Source organism: Macaca fascicularis, chromosome 2 (genome assembly GCF_037993035.2).
Source record: "Macaca fascicularis isolate 582-1 chromosome 2, T2T-MFA8v1.1".
Lineage (NCBI taxonomy): Eukaryota > Metazoa > Chordata > Mammalia > Primates > Cercopithecidae > Macaca > Macaca fascicularis.
This window is the reverse complement of record NC_088376.1, coordinates 152,721,714-152,744,564: the sequence shown is the minus strand read 5'-3', so window position 1 is coordinate 152,744,564 and position 22,851 is coordinate 152,721,714. Positions and strand designations below refer to the sequence as shown.

At 52.6% G+C, this 22,851-nt stretch overlaps 1 protein-coding gene across 9 annotated transcripts in view; it reads right to left on the bottom strand.

Annotated features, from left to right (window-relative positions):
• The window catches only part of SLC6A6 (solute carrier family 6 member 6), an 87,593-nt gene that overhangs the window by 13,420 nt on the left and 51,322 nt on the right, over window positions 1-22,851 (bottom strand). For 5 of the 9 annotated variants that reach the window (XM_074033072.1, XM_045385696.2, XM_074033071.1 and 2 more), the window contains 5 exons: window positions 18,095-18,227; window positions 9,449-9,583; window positions 8,160-8,263; window positions 7,904-8,028; window positions 3,829-3,941 (listed from right to left, as the gene is read on the bottom strand). In XM_074033072.1, coding sequence (XP_073889173.1) covers window positions 3,829-3,941; window positions 7,904-8,028; window positions 8,160-8,263; window positions 9,449-9,583; window positions 18,095-18,227 — 610 coding nt within the window. Of the gene's footprint in view, window positions 1-2,304; window positions 3,942-7,903; window positions 8,029-8,159; window positions 8,264-9,448; window positions 9,584-18,094; window positions 18,228-22,851 lie in introns of those variants that run through there. The other 4 variants (XR_012431526.1, XR_012431527.1, XM_074033073.1 and 1 more) reach the window with 2 other exon arrangements.

Here is a 22,851-nt window from a genome sequence, read left to right as displayed (position 1 = left end):
CTCAGAAGAGAAGCTTTGGGGTTAAGGAGCACACAGCAGCACTTTAAATTTGGATGGCTACACCCAAACTTCTCTGCCAACGAACACACCCTCCAAGGTCTATCTGATTCCTTCAAAAGTCGAAAAGAGCTAATCCATCCTGGACCCAGATGTTCTTTCATCTGAACGAGGCTTTTGGGAAGGACGTTTTCCCAGCATTCCTACCAGACAAATCTAACCCCTTCCTCCTTTGGGACGCATTGCAGGAAAATCCAGGGAAGGAACACAAATGAGGAGAAATCCCTTCCATGTGCCGACAGGGGCTGGAGAGATCAGACTGCCCCCAGGAATAAGGGAAAAGATAAGCAGGAGGCTCTCGAGAGGGGCCGAGAGAAGGGGCTGCTTTTTTGACCTCTGACTCATGTGTCTGTCGCAGGGGTTTTGAAGCTGAATTGCCACTGAATTATAGCAAACCTGCAGCTCAAACGCTAAGCTTCAAAAGGAGTTAAAAATAAAGGTTCTTTCCTTTGAGATGGGGAAATCAGAGACAGGAAGGTCCAGTGTCGCTGTGAATCAGGGCCAAGACCAGCACAAACCCCCATTTCTCAGTTCCTTCGTGCTTCTGGAGAACACTGCTATCCTCCACCAGCCTCTTGGGCCCTCCCTCACTTAAGAGCTTTCCTCTCTGTGAAATGGGAGGATCTTGCCCACTTAGCAGGGATGTTGAGAAAGATTTGAAATTATTAGAGTAAAACCGTTCACCCATGTCAGCAGGCTGGGTGAGCTCTTTGGGTGCAGGAGGAGTGGGTTCCAACTCTCATCTCCTCTCACAATTTGTTGAAAAACCGTGTCCAGGCTGGGTACGGTGGCTCATGCCTATAATCCCAGCACTTTGGGAGGCCGAGTCAGGCAGATCACCTGAGGTCAGGAGTTCGAGACCAGCCTGGCCAACATGACAAAACCCTGTCTCTACTAAAAATACAAAAATTAGCCAGGTGTGGTGGCGCACACCTGTAATCCCAGCTACTTGGGAGACTGAGGCAGGAGAATCACTTGAACCCAGGAGGCAGAGGTTGCAGTGAGCCAAGATTGCGCCACTGCACTCCAACCTGGGCAACAGAGCAAGGCTCCATCTCAAAGCAAACAAACAAAAAACCATGTCCCTCTTGGGTAGTCTGGATGGCAACAGGCATCTGCCTCCACATGGCTGACTCCTCTACCCTGTCTCACCAAGAAATGCACAGCAGTATGATGGCTCTTAGGACAGATGGACTCTCCCGCCATTGGTAGGAACCCTGATGAGCCAGGGTCACACTCCCTGCTCCCCTGCCCAGGACGCAGTGACATCAGCGGGAGGCCTCTGCCTGTTGGCTGTAGATCTCCATACTTCCAACAGGAGGAAGTTATTTTGGGGAAATTCAAGGGGAAGGCCAATTGGGACAAACTAGCAGGTAAGAGACAGTTTCTGGGGACAGGGAGACCCAGCACCAAGCCCTTAACTAGCTGTGTGGAGCCTTGGCTAAGTTCTTGGTCTCTCTAAGCCTCAGTTTCCTCAGCTATAAGAAGGGTAAAAATAGTACCCAAGCAAAGCAACACTGCAGCTTAAAGAGTTCATGTATAAAAGCCAGGTGCAGGGCTGGCAGGAGGGCAAACTGGGGAGCCAGTGTTGAATGGGGACAGAGGTTCCATTTGGGAAGAGGAAAAAGTTCTGGAGATGGATGGTGGTGATGGCTGCACAATGTTTGAAGGTACAAATGCCACTGAGCTGTGCACTTAAACCTGGTTTAGATGGTAAATGTGTGTATCACCCCAAACACACATGCACATAGAAGCCCGCCACGAGGCCTGGCACCCAGTGAACACCTCTCATGGCAGCGCTGTGATCCTGTCACGGTGAGGCACACTGCTGGCATCTGCAAAAGCTTCCCCATTTCCCCAAGTTCACAAAGCAAATAGATGCAAAGGAGGAAGCCCAACCTGTGCCATCAAATTCCCATCCTGGTTCCCTGGGACATGGGGCCTGGGAGACCAGTGACTCAGGTTCAGTTTCTACTCTTGTCCCTGGCAGGTCATCGAACTGCTCTGAGCCTTGAGTTCCTTGCTCTGCAAAGTAGGAGGAGTGGCTGTGAGAACCCACCAGATTCTCTCCGTGTGCCACTGGCACGGGGCCTCTCTGAGAGATGCGTGTCCTCCACCAGGTCCCACCTCCTGGGGAGAAAATCTAATGAGTGACCATCTCCACCTGCTCAGGGAGCCATTTCCAAAGCCCAAGTGGCCTATTTTGGGCCCATGAAGATGTCATGCCTTGTCATTTATTAACCTCTGTTTTTGTTTTTTTTTCTTTCACTTAGAGCTTTGGAAGAAGTTATAAAAGCCATTTGCTTGGGGCCTCTGAAGGCCAAACTCATTAACTAGGAATGATTAATGGAGTCCTCCTGCTTGTTTATTCAGCTCAAGTCCATCAACAACTGCAGAAGTATTTTGTTTTCTGTCTCCCTGATGTTTTCATTCTGTCTTCTCTGCTAATCCTGCCCCCTTCTCTGCCAAATCCCCCGCTCTGTTCTTGACCTTGCTGGCTGGCCGCCTCCTCTCTCTGGACTCACCCTCCTCTGCTTGACCTTCAGAGACTTTTCCCCTACCAGGTTCTGAGGACCCACTTGGGACACTGACTTTGAAGACTGCGGCCTGCGGGGAGGGAGACAAAGGGCTCTCCCGCCCTGGTTGCAGGCTCCAACCTCTCAGGGGTTCTCAGTTGCTCAAAGGCTTCCCAAGAGGCATTCAGACCTCCAGACCCAGACTACACAGTCTACATCCTACCTGCTTCTCAGCGGCCCACCTGCGTGGTGCTGCCTGAGGGACTCATGCTGGCCTGGGAACACAACCAGCCTGTCCCACATGCCATCAGTCCCTACTCCTGGAGTCATGTCTGTGCTCTGAACTGTTGTTTCAACAAGACCCTGTCAAAACTACACCTATTTCCAGGGAAAGGGGCCAAGGAGCTCAAGTGAATTGTCCTCCGAGCACTGCTGACTACTCTGCACCAGGCACTGGCCACTCTACAGCCAGATGCAGCCACTCAGCGGCTCTCACTGGCATTCCCTGGCCATGAGTCACCCTCTAGTGGAGGCCCTGAAGGGGTGGGATGTGGGGTGTAGAAGTGCAGGAAAGAACCTCAGTGGAGACAAGAGTCCTGCCTTGGGAGGGCAGAAGCCAGGACAGTCAGAGGTCAGGGTGGGTCTGAGCGAGGCTCCCGGCCTGTGCTGTGTATGAAGCATGGGAGGGAGCCAATGCCTGGCCTCTCGCACGCTCCAGGGAACACAGAATCCTGAGTGTGGAGTAGGCTTCTCCTGGGCACTTGCAACTGATTACGATGGCCCCGACAATGACCAGCTCACACAGAAATGCGGGTCCCTTCTCCAAACCGCCCGTCTGCTGTGCCCTCCCGTGCCCCGCCGACGCTCCACTGGAGCGCATCATGACTTATTGAGTCGTAACCTCCAATTCATCATTTGTGGCTTGACGGTAACCACAAACCCTGGTTGTCCCTGTCATAACCCACCCACTCCGAGAACCTCTGGATGCCCCTCTGCCAGCAGACAATGTGCCATGCCACGTTTTGTGTGCACTCCATTAGGCTAAATAATTATCTTGTTCAAATGCACTTTCTGGGGACCCAGAGCCTTTTCTATTCCTGGTGTCCTGGTGGAACCCTCACAGCTGAAGCACTGGAAGTCTGACTGGAGTGGGGACGGGGGTTGAACACCTCCCAGGTGGAAAAAGGAGGCTTTCCCAGAGTTAGGCTCCCTACAGGGGCAGTCACCCCAGGGCCATCCTGGGACTTATACGCACCTGGCTATCCAGTCCAAGCAAGAGAAGCATAATAAAAAAAAGAATGGACCAAAACGTGGGCAGCGGCATCATTGTCACAGCTTTTGGGTAGGCAATGAAGGCCAGGCCAGGACCTAGAAAGGAAAGAAAATGGGGAGGGGCACAGGGGACGAGACATCAGCCACCAAGCCACTGGGAACCCTGGGCTCACACAAAGACACTCAGACCCAAATACAGCAGGGAGCCAGGTCTGAACTCTGGCCTGGGGAAAGAGACCAGGCCTGTCTCACTTTTGGGTGGGACACGCTGGGGCTCAGGAGGGGCCCGGTTTTAGCATCTGCCTCCTACGCGGCACACGGGGCCTCCTCACAAACCAGCATCCATTGGGGCGTGGTTATTTGGGGTAGGACGAAGACTGAGCCCGGGACTCAGTCTGCAGCGACAAAGGAAAGGGAGGATCCTCCCACCCCAAAGCAAAGCCATCGAGTGGACAGCCTTCGCTGGAAGGAGGCGGGGGAGCGTGCTGGTGACCTGACCGCCCGCAGTCTCCTTTGCAAAGGGAAGGTTTCTATCTTTGAGTTAATGGCTAAAACACCATAGGAGTGGAAAGAAAACAAAACCATGCCCAATAGGGGGCATGTCTCTTCAGGGGTGCATTTGCAGGGCTCTCCCTGGCAAGGTCAGAGCCGAGCCCACAAGGTCAAGGTTGGGCCAACCAGGGCCCAAAGCTGAGGGAACGTGGGTGCAGGGGCAAGGTCCCAGGCCTGCAAGCCCTGAGGCCTGCATCCAAGTCATCCTCCTCCAATTTCGTTTTGGAATCACCCCATACCCTCTCAGTTTCCCCACCTGAAAAGTGAGGGCCAGGTGGCCATAAATGACTCACAAGGAGCCTTCCTGTGTTTAGATTCTCAGAGGTAGATACCATGTCACTAGAAAAGAGCTCTGGGTTTCCAAAGAGGGGACTTGGCTAGAACCTGAGGAGAGCTGGGGAGATGGGAGCTGTCAGCTCAGGGGATGTCTCTGATGAGAGACATTCCGGAGACAGAGAGAAATGTCTCCTCCTGTCTCCAGCCTGCCTGAAAGCGGATGCCAGCGGAAAGAATTTAGTTGTTAACTGAGACCTGTGGGTCTGAGAAGCGAGGGCAGCAAAAGAAAGTAAAATCTACATTTAAAAAAAAAAAAAAAAAAAAAAAAAGTCAAGAAGCAGGAAACAAAAAGGCCAGAGCAGGAGCTGTTCAGCAGGGATTAGAAACCAGATGAATGGCTCAAGAATGAAAAACAAAAAGCAAAACCCAACTTTACAATAAATTGGAACCAGAAACCACAGTATATGGTGTTAACACCCCCAGTGTGGCAGGGAAGGGTGCGTCCTTCTACACTCCGGAGAAAACCTGACCAAAATATATCCTTGGGCAGCAACAGAGTGGTTGGTCACTGAGATGCTGGACACCCCCACCAGGAGTGGGGGTTTACCAAGCCCAAAATTGCTCAGAACATGCCCAAAGGAACCAGGGCCAGGTTCAGAAAAATATGGCCCCCAGGACCTGGTGAGATGACTTTTGAATCAAAGTTGAAGTTGGAGTCAAAAGCCGCAGCGTTTCCACCAAGGCTGGGGCCCTGCTGGTCCCCACAGAATGTCAGCGCTGGCCCTGACTGGTCCCCACCGAATGAGGAATCGAGTCCAGCCAGCTGCGAGACAGATGCAAAATGGGTCCCCACCACCCCCAACCCACCAAGGACATTGTGAAGATTCTCAATTCGCTCGTTTCTGTATTTTAGTTTTGCCTTTCTCAAGCCAGCCTCTGGGAGAGGGCCTGAGCATCCTTCTCTAAAAGTGCATGGTGAACTCAAGAGAGAGAAGTCCAGGAGACATAATCTAGCCACTCCGAGAACCTCTGGATACCTCTCCGCTAACAGACAATGTGCCATGCCACGTCTTGTTTGCACTCCGTCAGGCTAAATAATTATCTTGTTCAAATGCACTTCGCTCAATATGGTGCTTGTTAAAAGCTTATTAGAGAAATAATCACCCTTGATGTGCCGGCTGTTCAGACATCACCGTGGGGAATAAATGACAAGGTGTTTGAAGTGGACGGGAAAAAAACAACTGAGATTGACAATATATGTGTCTATGAAAATACTTCGTTGTCCATGGAGGAAGATATATTGTATGTATCTGTCTGTATCTCCCATTGCCAAATTCACTCCATACTCCTGGAGATTCCCACTCAATTGCAATTGGTTTGCAAGCCCTCAGCTGAAAGCAAGCCATCTGCGGAGGAGGCATAAATCATCCCTGGCTCCCCTCACCACTCTAACTGCTAAACTCCCAAAGGGGCGTGGGGACTTCTGGAGTTACATTCAGCATCCTCAGTCTCTGGCCTGCTTTTGGGGGCTCTTTGGGCTGGGTGGAGGGAACAGTACATCTGAGGGTCCACTTTGGAAGCAGGGACAGTGGAGAGGTGTGTGGGGGTGACATGTGGATTTGCGAAGGTGGTCCTGCAGTGTTGTCAGGGGTCTAAGGATGGGGCTGGGCCGTGTGCGTCTCTGCCAAGCAAAGAAGACAGTGAGGAGGGGCCGGGGGCTCTCGGAGGTCACAGAGGCCCAGACAAATTCTCACACTGGAAGGGCCAGAGGTTGTTGCATGTGTCCAGGGTGGGCTGGGTGCCAGGAGGGGGACACCCTTGTGTCAGAAGGCCTGTCCAGCATGTGACAAGTGGAGAAATAGTGGACAGGATGTTCAGAAAGCCCTGTTGTAGCCCCACCTATCCCAAGCAAAGCCCTTGCTCTCAGGCTGCTGGTCTCCTCATCTGAGAAGGGAACTTCCGGACGCACGATGCTGAGGCACCTTCTGACCCTCCAATGCTAGGGCTCTAGGACTCAGGGACTGGGACATTGCCTCATGTTCCAAATACAGATGGCACAGGAGGTCAAGGGCAGTGGAATGGCAGGGCCTCCGGCTGTGTCTGGCCCTAGTCTATTAACCTGAAGTTAATAACCCTCACGCTCTCCCATCGGCTTGGAAGGAGCCTCAGCCCAGGACCCTTGCCACCCCCAGGGTGGTTGTAAGAAATTAGGACATGGATGGGGTGGCACTGGGGGCTCAGCATGTAAAATAACAAAACCAACTGATGACCACCCACAAAGTGAACTGTGCAGGGCCGGGGAGGGGTGGAGAGGCCAGAAAGGTGGACTTTGAGGATCCTGGGAGCCTGAGGGAATCCCACAACCCAAGCCACTGCAATTAAAGCTACAGGCCCAGGACCTCAAGTAACCGTGGCCAAGTCCCAGAATGGAGGCACCTGAGAGACTGCAGATTCTAGCAACTGAGGGCCCCATGATTCTCAGGTTCCAGAAGCACCTTGCTGGAACTCTGGGATCCCAGATTCCTAAGGTCCCTGTCTGTGCAGGGCCCGTGATTCTAAGACACTGGCATCCTCCATGCCTATGACTCCAGGTAGCCCGAGGAACAGCGCCTGGTCAACAGGGCCCACACCCCAAGGGGTGACATTGTACTTACAACCCACCCCCAGTTAGATCTGCCACCGTCCCAGTAGGTCGTCCCCTCATCTACTCCCTCCCCCCACACACTGCACCCAGTGCCTACGGTGGTGCCTGACACAGAGTGGGGACTTGTTCACGAGAAATCGGTGGAATGGATGAATGCATCTGCTTAGAAGGAGCGCGCTGGGAGCAAAGTGCAAAATACAGAAACCAAGGCTGAGAAGGTGGTGATGAAATGCCGATTGGTGGCTGACTTGGGCCTGAGTTAGGAAAGTGGTTTCTGTTGTGGAAACCAGGAGTTTGCTGGGGAAGGACGGGAGGCGGGGAAGACCACGCTAAGGTAGCTAAAAATTCCCCAACTTAACCACCCCCCACGCTTTTGCCACCCCTCAGGCCAAATTGCAATAAAAATGTTTAAAATTTGGCTTTTGTACTCTTTGATATTTGGGGGACATCTTGGTGGGGGGGGTCCATTTTAGAAACCAGGCTCGTCCCCCCTCAAAGCCCCCTGGGGTCTGGCTTCATGCCTGCAGTACTCGGCTTACACACTAGGTGGCAGTGCCCACCACCACTGCCACCGATACCACCGTACCTGACTCAGCCACATCAGCAATGTCCACCCCTTGCTCTTGTGCCATGAAGCCCAGGATGGAAAAAATTGCGAAGCCAGACACAAAACTGGTACCACTGTTCAGGCATCCCAGCAGCATACAGTCCCTAAGTTACACATATGTCAGGGAGCAAGTTAATTCACAACACAAGGAAGCCACGCTCCCTACTTCTCTTTTTCTTTAAACATCATCATCATCATTTCTAAAGTCCACCAGGCCCGCCGGCGCAACACTTGCCTGTACGAGTTGTACTTGTACTTATTGTAGCTCCCCAGTGAGGTCATAGCCCCCAGGCAGATGGCGTAAGAGAAGAATATCTGAGTCCCAGCGTCAATCCACACCTATAAGGGGGAGGGAGGTGGCAAGGAGAGAGAGGAGGGCTGTTAGAGCTGGCTTCCTGGAGGAGGCAGCGAGGGTTATGTCCACCCGGCGATGGGCTGGGGACGGGACTTTGCACATGCAAATGGAACACTTATGCTCGAATCCAAGGTGACTTTCACGGCAATACTGAGCTGCAAGGAGCCCCAGAAATCAAACACCCCACCTCCCAGCGACCTAGCATCAGGGTTAAGAGGCTTCAGAAGCAGATGGATCTGGATTCCAACCCTGGAATGACAGTGGACAAGTATCACTCCTGCGGTCTCAGTTTTCACATCTATAAAATGGGCTCCATTGCCCTACCCCATAGAGCTGTTTCCCAGGTTCAAAGAGTGGCGATTCAGCCCAGTGCCAGTTACACAGCAAGCCCATAAGTCAAGGTTGCTGCCACCACCATTATTGTTACTGTTTGCGGACCCTCAAGTTAGAATGCGGAAGGAGGTCCCAAGGGACTACGCAGCCAAAACTGCTCTCCAGAATCTTCACCAGGCAGCTCCAGAGGGTCTGGCAGCCACCTTCCCAGCTGTCCTCTGAGGCCGGCCAACCCCTCTCCCACCTGTGTCCTGTCCAGGGGGAAGGGCAGTGGGGAAGGAGAGTACAGGCCCTTGGGAAGCAACCGGAAGGCCCTGGGGATTCAGGTCCTCAAACAAACCCAGAAAATCTCCCAGGGATTCTGCTACCTCCCTGAGGTCACAAGGCTGAGTGCCAGAAGGTGGGCTTTCGGTATCTGCCCCTCGACCCTCCAAGGCCATCGCCCGCAGCGCTCCAGGTCCTGGCTCTCCCATCCCCAGGATGCAGCAGCCCTTGTGGCTGCAGTGGGCAGAAGCTGGGTCCGAGGGGAGACTTGCTCATCAGAAGATTTCTCCCCCTTACCTGGTGCAGGGCCTAAAGCAGCCTCTCTAAGTGGCCAGCCTCAGACATCCTTGACATGAAAACAGACGCACACAGCTAGAAAGGTCCGTCAGCACCGGGGACAGGCACACCCACCACAGGCCCAGTGGAAAAGTACCCGGGGGCAGTGGCCCAGTTAGACCTGTGCACCAAAGAACCACGGAAGATGTGCTGCCAGCGGCCTCTGCCCCTGCCCTGTCCTGTGCTGGCCCAGCCCTGGGTGGGAGGGAGGACAGTGTGTCCCAGCCCCGCAGTACCTGTGGGTCCTCGAGGCGGGTGATGTCAGGATACAGATAGAACTTGATGCCTGCGCCCGCGCCCGGCAGTGTCAGCCCTCGGACCAGCAGCACCAGGAGCATGGCGAATGGAAAAGTGGCTGTGAAGTAGACGACCTGCGAGGGAGAGAGGGATTCAGGGGGTCATGGGCATCACTTGCTGCTGCTAAGTCTGAGTGTCCTCTCAGAGAGGCAGAGGGGAACACTGGTCAGGATCAGGGGTTCTGGAGCCAAGTTTGCTGTCTCTCTTGCTGTGCGGTCTTTGGCACATTGCTTAACCACTCTGGGACTCAGCTGCCTCATCTGTAATCTGGGTATATACAGGTACCTACCTCACAGATTTCTTTTTTTTTTTTTTTTAATTTGAGATGGAGCCTCGCTCTGTCACCCAGGCTGCAGTGCAATGGCACGATCTTGGCTCACTGCAACCTCCGCCTCCCGGGTTCAAGTGATTCTCCTGGCTCAGCCTCTCGAGTAGTTGGGATTACAGGTGCCCGCCACCATGCCCAGCTAATTATTGTATTTTTAGTAGAGACAGGATTTTACTGGGTTGGCCAGGCTGGTCTCAAACTCCTGGCCTCAAATGATCCACCTGCCTCAGCCTCCCAAAGTGCTGGGATTATAGGCGTGAGCCACAGCACTGGCCCACCTCACAGATTTACTGAGATTAAATGAAAAACATCCTATAAACAGTTTGTCCCAGGCACCATCTAAGCACAAAATACAGTGGTGAATAAGACAGAAAACAAATCCCTGCCTTTGTGGAACTGACATTCCAGGGTGTAGACGTGGAAAATGCAAAATCAGAGAGTAAGCTATCAAGTGCACGTGTAGAAGGCTCAGCCCAGTGGTTGCCAACCATGGCATGTGCCGATGACATGCAGGTCATATTAGTTAACTAACCACAATGTTGGTATGATTCCTATGGTTAGGGATCAGATAAGCATGGATTCAAATCCCAGCTCTGTCCCCTCATTTGCTGTGTGATCTTAGGCACATTGCTTAACCTCTCTGGACCTGTTTCCTCATGAGTAGAATTCAGATAAGAGTAATAGAAGCCCCTCACCAAGGGGTGAGGTGAGGATTCAATGGGATGATGCTTGTAACACTGCCACTCAGTAGGTGCTCCAGAAAGGGGGCCTGTTGTTGACACTGATTTTGCTGGAAGGATGGGACCTTCAGGGAAGAAAATGAGGCCTCTCAAAGGCCCTTAACTGGGAACAGGAAAGGCTCCCTACTTCACCGGGCCTCTGGGAGACCCATGGCCTTCCTTGGGTCACACTGCATGTTCCAGACAGGCCAAGATCAGGTGTGAGGTAGGGACTAGAAATGATGTGGCCGTCTCCTCCCAAGGACCTTCTGTCTTCCTGTCCTGCAAGCACTGTTTGTGACATCAGTTCTCATGGATGGATTTTCCCATTTTATTTAACACAAGGAGTTTCCAGACAGGGTTTATGCCTGGGAGGAGCTCAAAGGTGCCTGGCTGAATGGACAGTAAGATCCTAGTGTTTCAGGCAGGGCACTAGCTGAGTAGAAACATCCCAGGCACAAGCCCACTTCATCCTCACCACGCCCCCCAGGACGGTGGTTTACAGTGGAGAAACTGAGGCTGGGTGGGCTTTAAGGACTTGCCCAGGGCATCAACGGAGTCCAGGATTTGAACCCAGAGCCTGTGGAGGGCTAACATCTGAGCAGAAAGGCATGAAGTATTTTACTTCGACATGCAGAAAGCTCATGGTGGCCACCTCGAAACACTGAGACTGGCTGGCAGAGCCCTGGGCCACATCTGGGGATCAGGGGACCTGGGAGGAACCACTGCACGGTTAATGCGCCCATTTTACAGGAGAGGAAACTGAGATGACGAGAAAAGGAGGAATGTGCCCATGGAGTTGGGGGTGCAGTGCCAGGGCACTGCTGGAGCCCAGGTATGTAACAAACACTGACAGATAGTGACAGAGCCCAAAACCTCACCTAGATGGCACCAGGACCCTCGACAGAGCACATTCTCCTGGCCATGATCCCTTCGAGTAGAAACAATGAGAAAGGGAATTCGGAAAAGGGCAAAAAGGAAGCTTTCAGGGCCTGCTTAGTTCAGCTGCCCTCAGCCCAATAACCCCCAGGCAGTTTTTATTGAGCACTTACTGTATACCTAGCACTGTTCCAAATGCTGTGACGTCTATTCTCACTGGCTCCTGCCCTAACCCTCTGAGGTAAGTTTTATTTCTATCTCCATTTTGCAACAAGAAAACTGAGGCCCAGAGAGAGTCCATCACTTGCCCAGGGTCACATGGCCTTAAGCAGCAGAATGGGGACCTGCCCCACAGCCCACATATAGGAGACTGGCAAAATGCCTCCCACAACTGGCAGTTTACCGACTCTCCCCAAGAGCAGAGGGCAGCCAGGAGGGAGGCCCGCAGGTCTAAATCCAAGCTTAGAGGCTGGCTTGCCACGAGACCTCCAGGAAGCCGCTGTCCCCTCTAGACTCTGTTTCCCCACCTGGAAGTAAAGGGTTGGGACCGCAGGGGCTCTGAGGTTGCCTCCTACTCTGCCACTCTAGGTCAAGGGGTAGAGAGGCTGTGGGTCAGCTGCGGAGCCGCCTCTACCAGGGGTTGTACGCTGCCTCTGCCACCCCTTGCTAGTGACCTGGGTGGGCCTCAGCTTCCCCATCTGTCCACTGAGGATACGGGAACGCTGACCTTGCTCGCTGGCCCCTGGCCTGCCGTGAGCATTCAAGAAGCCTCCTTGGCCAGCACTGTCAGGATGGCCCTCCAACACTGAGAGGGTGGGCCCTACTCCCGCCTCTGCCCCCAGGCGTCCTTTGTTCCTCCAGGCCTCGGTTTCTCCAGCCCTCTGGAGAACCGTCACCTCTTCTCCTTGAGGCCAGGAGCCCACATGATTTCCCAAGGATGGGAAGGCAGACGTGGAGGGCCGGGGCACATCAGGAAGCCACAGAAGGGGGGAAGAAGTGAAAAAAGAAAACCAGCCTGCCTCTCCCTTCCTGAGGCCAGGCGGCCAGGCGGCCAGGCGCCCCAACCAGCTCCCACCTCTGGGGCCCTTTGTGGGCCACACCCGGGCTGGCGAACAATAGCTGCTGACAGCAGCCCCGCAGGGGTCTCCAGAGGGCGGCCACTTCAAAGCCAGCCAGGCCTCCCCTGGGCCAAAGCCTCTGTGGCCAGAGGGCTTTGTGTCAGGGACGGGTGTGGAGGTGGCTTTCCTTGTTTTCACGTAGTTAGTTTATTTAACAAGCACTTATGCAGTGCAGAGTTTGTGCGGGGCACTCAGCTAAGAGCTCCATGAGTTTCAACTCATTTAATCCTCAGACAACTGAGAAGAGCCAGGCACCAGCCTCACCTGCATTTTCTAGATGAGGAGACTGCCCAGAGAGGTGGGAGCACCTGCCTGGAATCACAGAGTTAGTGGTGGCGGATGCGGCATGGATCCAGGCCAGCTGGTGTCAGGTCCCCACACCTTTGGGATCTGTGTCATTGTTCCTCCCCAAATCCTGGTCACACCACCTCAGCCATGTGAAGGGAAAATAAAATCTCAGGACCCCAAACTCACTATGCAGAAGGAAAAGGTTAAGCTTGGGAACTGAGTCACACACACACACACACACACACAACCGGCCTGCCTTCTGTTCTTCAGCAGAGAGCTGTGAGATACAGGCCACATATCTCCCCAGGCAGCCTCCCTCACCCTGACAATGTAAACTCACAGCTCATCTTCACAGGTACGGGACAAAGCGACAAGAAATCAGCCATCCGCCCACACGTCCAGGCATGTGTCTCCTTCCTCCACCGTGTGTCCACCCTACCCTATGGAAAATGTGTGTGTTCTCCACCCTATGGAAAATGTGTGTGTTCTCCACCCTATGAAAAATGCAGATTTGCTGAGAGACACCGTGCATAACTACCTGAATTACCTATTCCTCTGTCCCCTCCTGCTGTTTCCCCTTACCTTTTTTTTTTTTTTTTTTTTTTTTTGAGACACGGTCTCTGTCGCCCACGCTAGAGTGCAATGGTGCAATCAAAGCTCACTGCAGTCTCAACTTCCTGGGCCTAAGAGATCCTCCTACCTCAGCCTCCTGAGTAGCTGGGACTACAGGTACGCGCCACCATGCCCAGCTAATTTTTGTACATTTTAGTAGAGACAGGGTTTCGCCATGTTGACCAGGTTGGTCTTGAACTCCTGAACTTAAGCAATCTGCCCTCCTCGGCCCCCCAAGTGCTGGGATTACAGGTGTGAGCTACTTCTCTGGGCCTCCCCTTTATATACTGAGGTTCTCAAAACCCTCTTTGGAAAAAGTGCAGGCCATAGACCTGACTGTGGCTTGTGTCTCTTTTTCCTGGGCACATCTTCAAACTTGGCAAAATAAACCTCTAAGCTGATTGAGTCCCCTGACTCAGATGGGTTTTGGTTTACAGCAGCAGGTTTGAAAGCCACTCTCGCTTTGCAGAATCTGCTGCTCCGAGGACAAGCCGGTGAGAGCCATGCTTTCAACTTTTCCGTGGCTTCCCCGGGATCCCCAAGGGAGAAGCTGGTGCCAGCCGCTGCCAGGGGCCTCTGGTGGTGGCCCAGCAGGCCTTGCCACGGGACATGGTATTTTTCCACTCTTGCTGGTGAACCTTCGTGGCTCCTCTGAGCCCTAGACCCAAAAGCCCTGTGGCCCAGTTGTCCGGGAAAACTTGCAAGGACAACTTTTCTCCATCCCCTCTGGGCAGTAGAAAAGAGGGTGGCTGAGCAGCAGGGGGAGCTGGGCATCTTTGGGAGGTAAGGGTCTGGGCAGCAGCAGCAGGGGGAGCTGGGCATCCTTTGGGAGGTAAGGGTCTGGGCAGCGGGGCTCGCCATTGATCCCAGAGATCCTAGGCAGGCCCCAAGGGTCCTCAGCGCCCGGGCTGTTGGTGAGGGGCTTCACTAACTCATTTCACATAAGGGGAAGGTGAGGCTGAGAAAGTGACAGGGTCTTGTCCAAAGTCATGCAGTTTGGGGGATCCAGAGCTAAAAGGATGTGGCTCTGACTACCCCCGCTTTGCTTTTAACCAGGCAAAAAGAGCTGTTCCAGAGGCCAACAGCGAAGAGCCCCAGCCTCAGTGAACATCCGTGCTCACTCCAGGGCCTCCTCCCCGTGCATCTGCAGGGCTTGCACTTCCTATGTGCGTGTCTGGATCTCTGCCCCCTTCCCAGACCCCACTCTGTGACAGCAGGGACATGCCTGGCACATGGCCTACTTACTGCATCCTCAGGCTGGCACGGGGGTGGGCACAGGAGGTGGAAGAGTGTGGGGCACCCAGGTCGGGAGTGGGGCTGCCTGGGTCCAAATCCCAGCAGAGCCACTGACAAGCTGTGTGATGCTGGGCAAGGTAATAAGCCTCCCTGAACCTGAGTTTTCCCATCTGTAAAATGGGACTAATAACCACACATACTCCAAAACATGAGGAGGATTCAATGAGCCACCCAGCAGCACTGAGAACGCTACCCCGCACTCACGGGCTACTGCGCTTTCGCCGCCATTATCACTATTTGTTGAATGGACTAATGGCAGCCTAGTTTTGAACCCCTGGAATAGTGAAAATTACAAAAAAGGAAACTGCAACCTAGAGAGGCAAAGTGATTTGAACTCAGATTTGAGCCTTTCAGGCCGGGGCTCTCCCTCCATTACCCTCCAACTCCTCCTTGCTGGACTAGACACGAGAGCAGGGCCTTGGCAGGATGAGGTCCGTCTGCTGCCCGTGGGCCCAGCCCCCACGTCAGCCACAAACCTGGTCTGTGGCCAGGGCTGGAAGCCATGGCCAGCGAGCAGTCAGCCTCTCAGCCATGGGGCTTGAGGAAGTCCACAGAGCCTGACTGTGTTTGTCTTGGCTTCTCTGGCCTGGCCCAGGCTCTGCTATTGTTCTGGGAATCACGCCCACCCCTGGGAGGCCTAGAGCCACCCCATGAAGGAGGTTGTTGCTAAGGATGACATGGGAGGACCCCGGGAAGGTCAAGTCTTTGCTCCGCCACAGCTGCAGCCTGGTACCCTCTCTTCTGGCTTTGACACTACTCTCCTGTGTTCTGCATTATGGCTCAAAAGTTGCTCCCTGTCCCTGGCGGACATCAGCCTCCTCCATCAGACTGGGTGCTCCCCAAGGGTCTGGGTCAAACACACCTCAGGTCCTTTGCACAGGCTGTCCCTTCTACCTGGAGATTTTCCCCTCCATATACTCACCTGGCTCAGCCCTTCCCAAGGATGTGAAGCATCCTTGCCTAGAGTCACCTTCTTGGTAGGCCTTGCCTGGCCACCCTATTTAAAATTGCTCCCAACACTCCCCACTCTCCTCTGTTTGACCTTTTCCCATAGCTCGCATCCCCATTTGACTCCTATACATTTTTCGCATTCGCCTTGTTACGACCTGACTCTTCCTGCCAGGCCATCAGCTCCTGGAGCCCAGGAAGTTTTGTCTGTTTTGTGAACCACTACATGTCCCCCCGTGCTGTTTCTACGAAGCACCTGGCACATGGTAGAGGCTCAAAAAATACTAGTGCATAAGTAAGTGATGATGTGTCCAGCACTGCTGAGGACCAGTGCTCACAGAAACTTCCTCACTTCTGTGTGGGGAAAGTGAGGCAGAGTGGAGAAGGGCATGGTGGCATGCGCCTGTGGTCCCAGCTACTCAAGAGGCTGAGGTGGGAGGATGGTTTGAGGATGGCTTGAGCCCAGAAAGTGAGCTGAGATCAAGCCACTGCATTTCAGCCTAGGCAACAGAGCCAGACCCCGCCTCAAATTAAAAAAAAAAAAAAAGAAGGAAATTAGCATTTACAGAACCATCTGTGCCAAGCATTGTGCCAGGTGTTTAACACACCTCATTTTAACCCTTACTATCACCTATTTTATAGAGGAGGAAACTGAGGCTCAGAGAGGAGGAAGTGACCTTGGATAAGTCACTTGACCTCCCTAAGCCTGAGTTTTCTCATTGTTTAAAGAAAGGAATAAAATGGTGTGTTTGTAAGACGGAGAACCCGGGTAGCACAGTGAGGGTGCTCTCCAAGGAGGTGCAGGAAATACCCATGTCCCCTGCTCCTGCCTGTTCCGGGCAGGACTGTGCTCACTGGTGTGCAGGGGCAGGTGTCCAAGGCCTGGACTGCTTCCATTCCACCCCGGGCTTCAGGATGGCAGGGAGGTTCTGCCCCAAGAAACAAGCAGAGGGCACTGTGTGTATTGGAGGAGGGTGCACGGGATCACCATCATTCTACCTTTTGCAACCCTGGAGTCCCAGGTCTTGCAAGGGTAAGTGACTGGAGTAATTACTTGGATCTCTACAAATCTGTGATTTCGCCTCTTTGGGGGCTCTTTATCCAGGGAGAGCACATTCCTCAACCCTCAATTCTACTCTGTGGCTGGGGTAGCTAAGGTCACTGCCCACAGCTCCACCTGGAATGCTACCCTAAGACACTCCTTTGACTTTTGGGGGTTTTTTGATCTGAAAGAGATGTTCCCTCTTTTGGGATGTGAGTCACTGGGGAAAGCGTTGAGAGGGCACCATCTAAAGGCAGATGAGCAAATGCCTTTGTTCTTGATAGCTTAGGGCCCTGGGTTCAGGCTCACACCTGTGATCGCCAACAGACCCCTGCACCAGCCTTTGGCATCAGCACAGCCATGACAACAGCCAGTGTCTAGGTTATGAGGGAACAGTTCGGCTCTAGTTAGTAACAGGTAACGTTTCAGTTATTGGTTAACATTTTCACTATTGCTAATATATCAGTTATACCTAAACCTTTAAAATTACAAGCTATTGCTAATCTATCAGTTATACCTAAAACCTTAAAATTACAAGCTAATATTTTACATTTGTTAATCACTAACATCTTAGTCACTATGTGACATATTAATCTGCAGCAAACACTCCAGTTATGAATAATACTTTGGTTAACAGCTAACATCTTGGCCATGAGTGGATGATTTAATAATCAGCTAACACTTTCCTGAACAACTAACATTGGAGGTGCCGGCTGAAATGTTAGTTATAAGATAACTCCGTTAATCTGATTTAGCAGCTAAAATCTAAGCCAGTGCCTCTCAATCCATAAAGTGCATTTGGATTATCTGGGGGTAATGTGACAACACAGTCTGAGTTTGTAGGTTTGGGGCAGGCCCACGAAGCTCCCCGCAATGCTAATGGGAATGCTTGTGGCCCCCTCTGCAAAGCGAGGGTCCATGCTGTGGCTAATGGCTCTTACCACGGTTGCTGGTTAACCTCCTGTTACCAGCTAACCTATTTATTAGAAGTCCAACGCTAGTTATCTGCTACCATCTGCACTGACTGCCAATACCTTGAGATGAGAAAGCTGTGGTGGGTGGGGCTAGCTTGTGTAGGCTCCAGAGAGCCTGACTCTTCAGTATTCAGGAATTCTGTGAGCTGGTCTTTAAACCATCAGCAGCTTGAAAGCAGATATGGTGGGAGCACTGACACCATGAAACGGACAAACACTACACACCTGGGTTTTACTTTTTTCCAGACGGCTGGCTTATCAGCACACCACCACCGGCCACCTCCCTCCTGGGGCGTGGCTAATTGCAGGCAGGAAGTGGGGGAGAGGGCCAGCCTGGCACAGCTCTCCAGGAGTCAGGGGAGGGACAGAAGTCCAACTTACCTTCCCAGTGGACCTGACGCCCTTCCAGATGCAGAAGAAACACACTAGCCAGACCAGAAGAAGGCAGAGAGCGAGGTCCCATTTCAGAGAGCCTGGGTGGTCGATTCCAGGGGACAAGCTCAGCACGTTGCGCCTTGAAGCAAACACAGAGCCAGAAGTCAGTAAGGGGCCTGGCCCCGGAGTAGAGAGAGCCAAGGCCCAAACATTAACAGGCTGAGGGTCAAATCCCACCTGAGGCACTGCATTTACATAAGTCACCTCACCTTTCCAAACCCAGGAATCCCCATTTGTCTTGAGACAGAGTTGTTGCAAAGAAAAAAGGATGGATTCAGACTCCAGATTCAGGCAAAACCAGGTTCAACTCAGTCTGACTTCAGGCAAGTTAAGGAATCCCTGAGCCTCAGTTTCCTCATCTGTGAAACGGGCACCGATTTTCTGCTGGGACTTCAACAGAACCTTCTTCAGTGCGCCAAATACTAAGTTCAGTTCTCAGCTCTACTGTTCGTTCCATCACTGACAGAGGAAGTTAGCCAACTTTCCCAGACCTCGGGCTCCTCATCTATAAAATGTTGCCCTCCCCCAACATTGTCCCTTATTATTTTATTCATCCCTGTGTAACCTGGATCTCTCACTAAAATGTAAGTCACACAAGATCCTAAATTCAGGGTCTGGGATGCAGCTAGCACTTGATAAACCTTTGCAGATGTAACTGTGGTGTTCAGATGCCCAGGGAAGCTTCAGGCACACAGCCGGCACCTAAGCAGCGCTGGTTTCCTCCCCTGCCCTGCCAGGGTTTTGAGGGTCTCAGAGAGAGGCAGGTAAACAGTTTTAAGGATAACTGGCATGGGACAGCCACCAACCCTGCCCAGGATGACACGGCAGAGCATGGGTCTTTGGAGTCCAGACCTAAGCTTCCCGCCAATCCGAGCTGATTCCTGCTGTCCTGCTAAACAGGCACAGAAGCACCTACTCACAGACAGCACCTGAAAGCAGGCCAGGGCGGTGCAGGGTACTGACAGCCCAGGCCATGAAACTTGATGCCAAAAGTGGCATCCATGGTCCCAGAGCCCTGGCTGCTGCAACAGTGATCGAGGACAGCCACGCTGAGCACAGGGACATCGGCCCTGCCCACTGGGCCTCCCAGGTTACCCGTCCAGCACAGGCTGCTGGCCACAGGAGACAGGGTCTCCATGCTCCAGGGTGTTTGCGAACCCCTGGAAGACGCTGAGTTTCCTTCTAATGGGAGTCAGCTCCCTGCCTGAAGGTCACACTCCCATGCAGGAGGGGCAGGGAGTGAAGTGTGACTCTTTGCCTCAGTTTCCCCTTTTGTAAAATGGGACTAACAGCTCCCGCCCAGGATGCTCTTGGGAAAGCATTCTGGAACATCCCAAGCTTTTAGCCAGTCCGTGGGATTACCCCCACAGTCAGGGCTCTGGTTCTCAGAACACACACTGGGTTAGACCCTTTATCATTTGTTTTTTTTTTTCTAGAGAAGCTTCAACATAAGGACTTTGAATAAATCCAATATTCCCTTCTCAACTGGCATTCAAGCAAGGCCTTTCTTTAGTTCACTGCTGTGTTCCCAGCACCTAGAACAGCACCTGGCCCATTGGAGGAGCTCAATAAAGACGTGTTGAGTGAATAAGTGAATGAACGGACTCAACTGGGAGGACAGCAAGTTCACATGTCACTGTAGGACCAATCCATGAAATACTCCCACTAACAGCCAAAAGAAGGGACAGCTTTTCTTTGCCTTTTTCTTGCTGGTCACAGTGACATCAGTGGGCTCCCCCGGCACCTGATAATGTCATCCTGATAATGCTGATAGACTAAATAAAAGCCACCAGCAACCAACTGCTTTCCAAGGCCTTTTCAGTTTATCTCATCTGATCCAAGGAGTAGAGGCCATTCACCCCATTTTACAGATGGGGAAAATCAAGGCTTGGAGGGTCCACTTGCCCATGGTCACAGAGCCAGCAGGTGACACAGAGCTGCCACCCCAAGCCCACTCCTGTCTGACTCCAAAACCAGTGCTCTCTCTACTCCACTACACTGTTGATGTGATTTTAAGAGAAAACAGAGCCTAAATTTTAAAAACAATCTCTTCAGTCCTCTGCTATATGCTGGGATCATCTGGCACCTTGGGGCAGGGGGCATCTCTATAGGGCAGGCTGGCAGCCAACTGCATCCCAGCTGGGGCCCTGCCAAGCATGTGGATCTGGTGCCTGCCATGGCTTTAAAACAAAAAGCCTTTCCTCATTCTGCAGGGCTCAGCACCTTCAATGAAAGCCAGGGCAGGCTGGGCAGTGGCCCAAGACTTCCTTGTGAATGGGCAGCACCAGGAGAGGAGGAAAAGCACCTTTCCACCGTCTCCCAGGCCCTCCAGGTGCACTCGCCTTGGTCTCAAAGGAAGCCTCCCTGAGGTTCTGGAAGACTCACTGCAGAGCCCCCGTCTGGCTTCCGCTGTCCTGTCCCACACTGGGGAAATGTCTGTCTTGCCCACCAGACCCTGAACATCCCAAGGACAAGGGCTTTATATGCTGATGAGATGTCCAGCCACAAGATAGCCTTTCGTTTGATTCTTTAGGACGAGCTGGCTGAGAAGCTTAACACCCTGGAGCCCTGACTGTGACCATACCCAGCCTGTGGCCAGCTGACCCAACAGCATCTGCCTTCCTCCCACCACCATGCTGGGCAAACCAGTGGTGCCCGATACCGATGGGAGGCTGCCACACTGGCTTGTTCGGGGCAGCTGACCAGCTATGCAGTCTACAACAAAGAAAATGAGTCCTCCGCCTGCTTCTCCATTGCTGGTGGTAGTCCCTTTGTAGGATCTCATGGTGGCATCCAGGGATGTTTGCTTTGACCAGGCAATTCCATTCCCAGGATTATCTCCTATAGTTACACCTGCATGGGTGGCCAGAGACACAGTACCCACCCCAAGCAGTGCTGTCTGTAGAGTGAAAAGTTGGAAACGACTCAAATGTCCATTAAGAGGAGCTTGTAAACTGTGAAGCAGGCACACACTGGAACACAATGCTCGGTGTAAAACAATGGGAAAGTTCTGTGTCCTACTAAGGAGCTAGGTCCTGGAGACAAAATGCAGGAAGAGAAGCAAGGTGAAGAACAGCGCACGAGACATGCTCCCTGCTGTGTAAAGAGGGAGGGAGACAGAGACACATTTGTACTTGAATACACACATACTATTTTTGGCAGGACACACAAGAAGCTGGTGGCAGTTGCTGCCTGTGTGGGGGAGGGGGATGCACTTTGCGATGTATTTTTGCACTACTTCAATGTTTTTAATGTGCACATATCACCTTTATAAAAGTTATTTTAAATTCTTGAAAAGCTTTATAACGGGCCATGTGAACGTCCCAGGACTGAAACCAATGTATCTCATCAATCAGGATTTGTCACAACACAGCCTGACACAGGCTCAGGGCCAGAGCAACTGACATTCTTTCCAAAGATATCTCGGGCAGCCATGCCGGCTGAATCTCGGGCGGGCCCCTCCACAGTCCCTTCCATGTCTGACTTCCAGAGTCTTCCCAGCCAGAAAGCAGTCGATCAGGATCCAGCCAATCCCTACCCAGTGGTGAGGGCGTGCTCAATAAACTGTGGGGTGCCATGCCAGGGAAACGCCATGGTGCACTGCCACTCACCTGTGCCTCCTAAGCACCCCAGGAGGAAGCTGCACAGGCTCCCCACAGTGTTAACACAGCTCTCCCAGCACACTGTCTCTGCCCTTGTCCAGGCCCCTGACACCCCCAGGATGATTTCCAGCAGCCTCTTCATCCTCCCTCCACTCCTGACCCCACAAGTCAGAGGGAATCTATTAATACCTATGGCAGGCCACATCCCTCCTCTGCTCCACATCCTCCCGAGGCTCCCACTCCGTAGCCAACACAGCTCGCCTGACCTTGCCATTCAGACTCAGACACTTTTAAGAATGAGTGGGTGCCAATTAGTAATCACACAGGTCAACGGGTGTAAAGGGGAAGTGTTCTGGGCAGGCTGGGGGTGTGGGCACTCAAGCCCTACCCTCATCCCCCAGACTGCACCATCACTTCCTCCTCCTTCAGCCACCCTAGCTGCTGTCTGGGACATTCCCTGAACAGGTCGAACGTGATCCTGCCTTAAGGCCTTGGACCTAACTGCTTCCCTCGGTCACTTGTTCCAAAGCTCCCTCATCCCTTTCCTTTAGGTCTCTGTTCAAAGGCAACATCCCCAGGGCAGCTGTTCCTGGCCACCCTCTGTAAAAAATATCCCTGGTCACTCTTCTTCCCCTGCCCAGGGCCTGTTTCTGATCACTTATTGCTTTTATACTATAATTTTATATGTGCTATTTCATGTCTGTCTGTCCCATTAAAATGTCAGTCCCAAGAAGGCAGGGTCTATGTCTGTCTTGATCACTGAACAGTGCTTGGCATGTAATAGGTGCTCAGCAGACATTAGTTGAATAAATTAATTATACCCATTTGATTGATGGGGAAACTGAGGCTCAGACAGGTTCAGGAATGCACCTGAAATCACTCAGATAGAAATCAACCCTGGATCTAGTTCCTTTTTTCTGATGCCACCCTGGGGACCAGTCACCTCATGTGCTGGGCCTGGTGCTGGTCTTGGCAAGGGCCCCAGCATCCCCAGCTTCCTCATGCTCTCATGCAGAGGGAGGAGACTCCGAGGTAAGCTGCATTCTTGTCCAAGAATAGTAATGATTCACTCCAGGGTGGGATCCAAAAAAGAATTGCCTG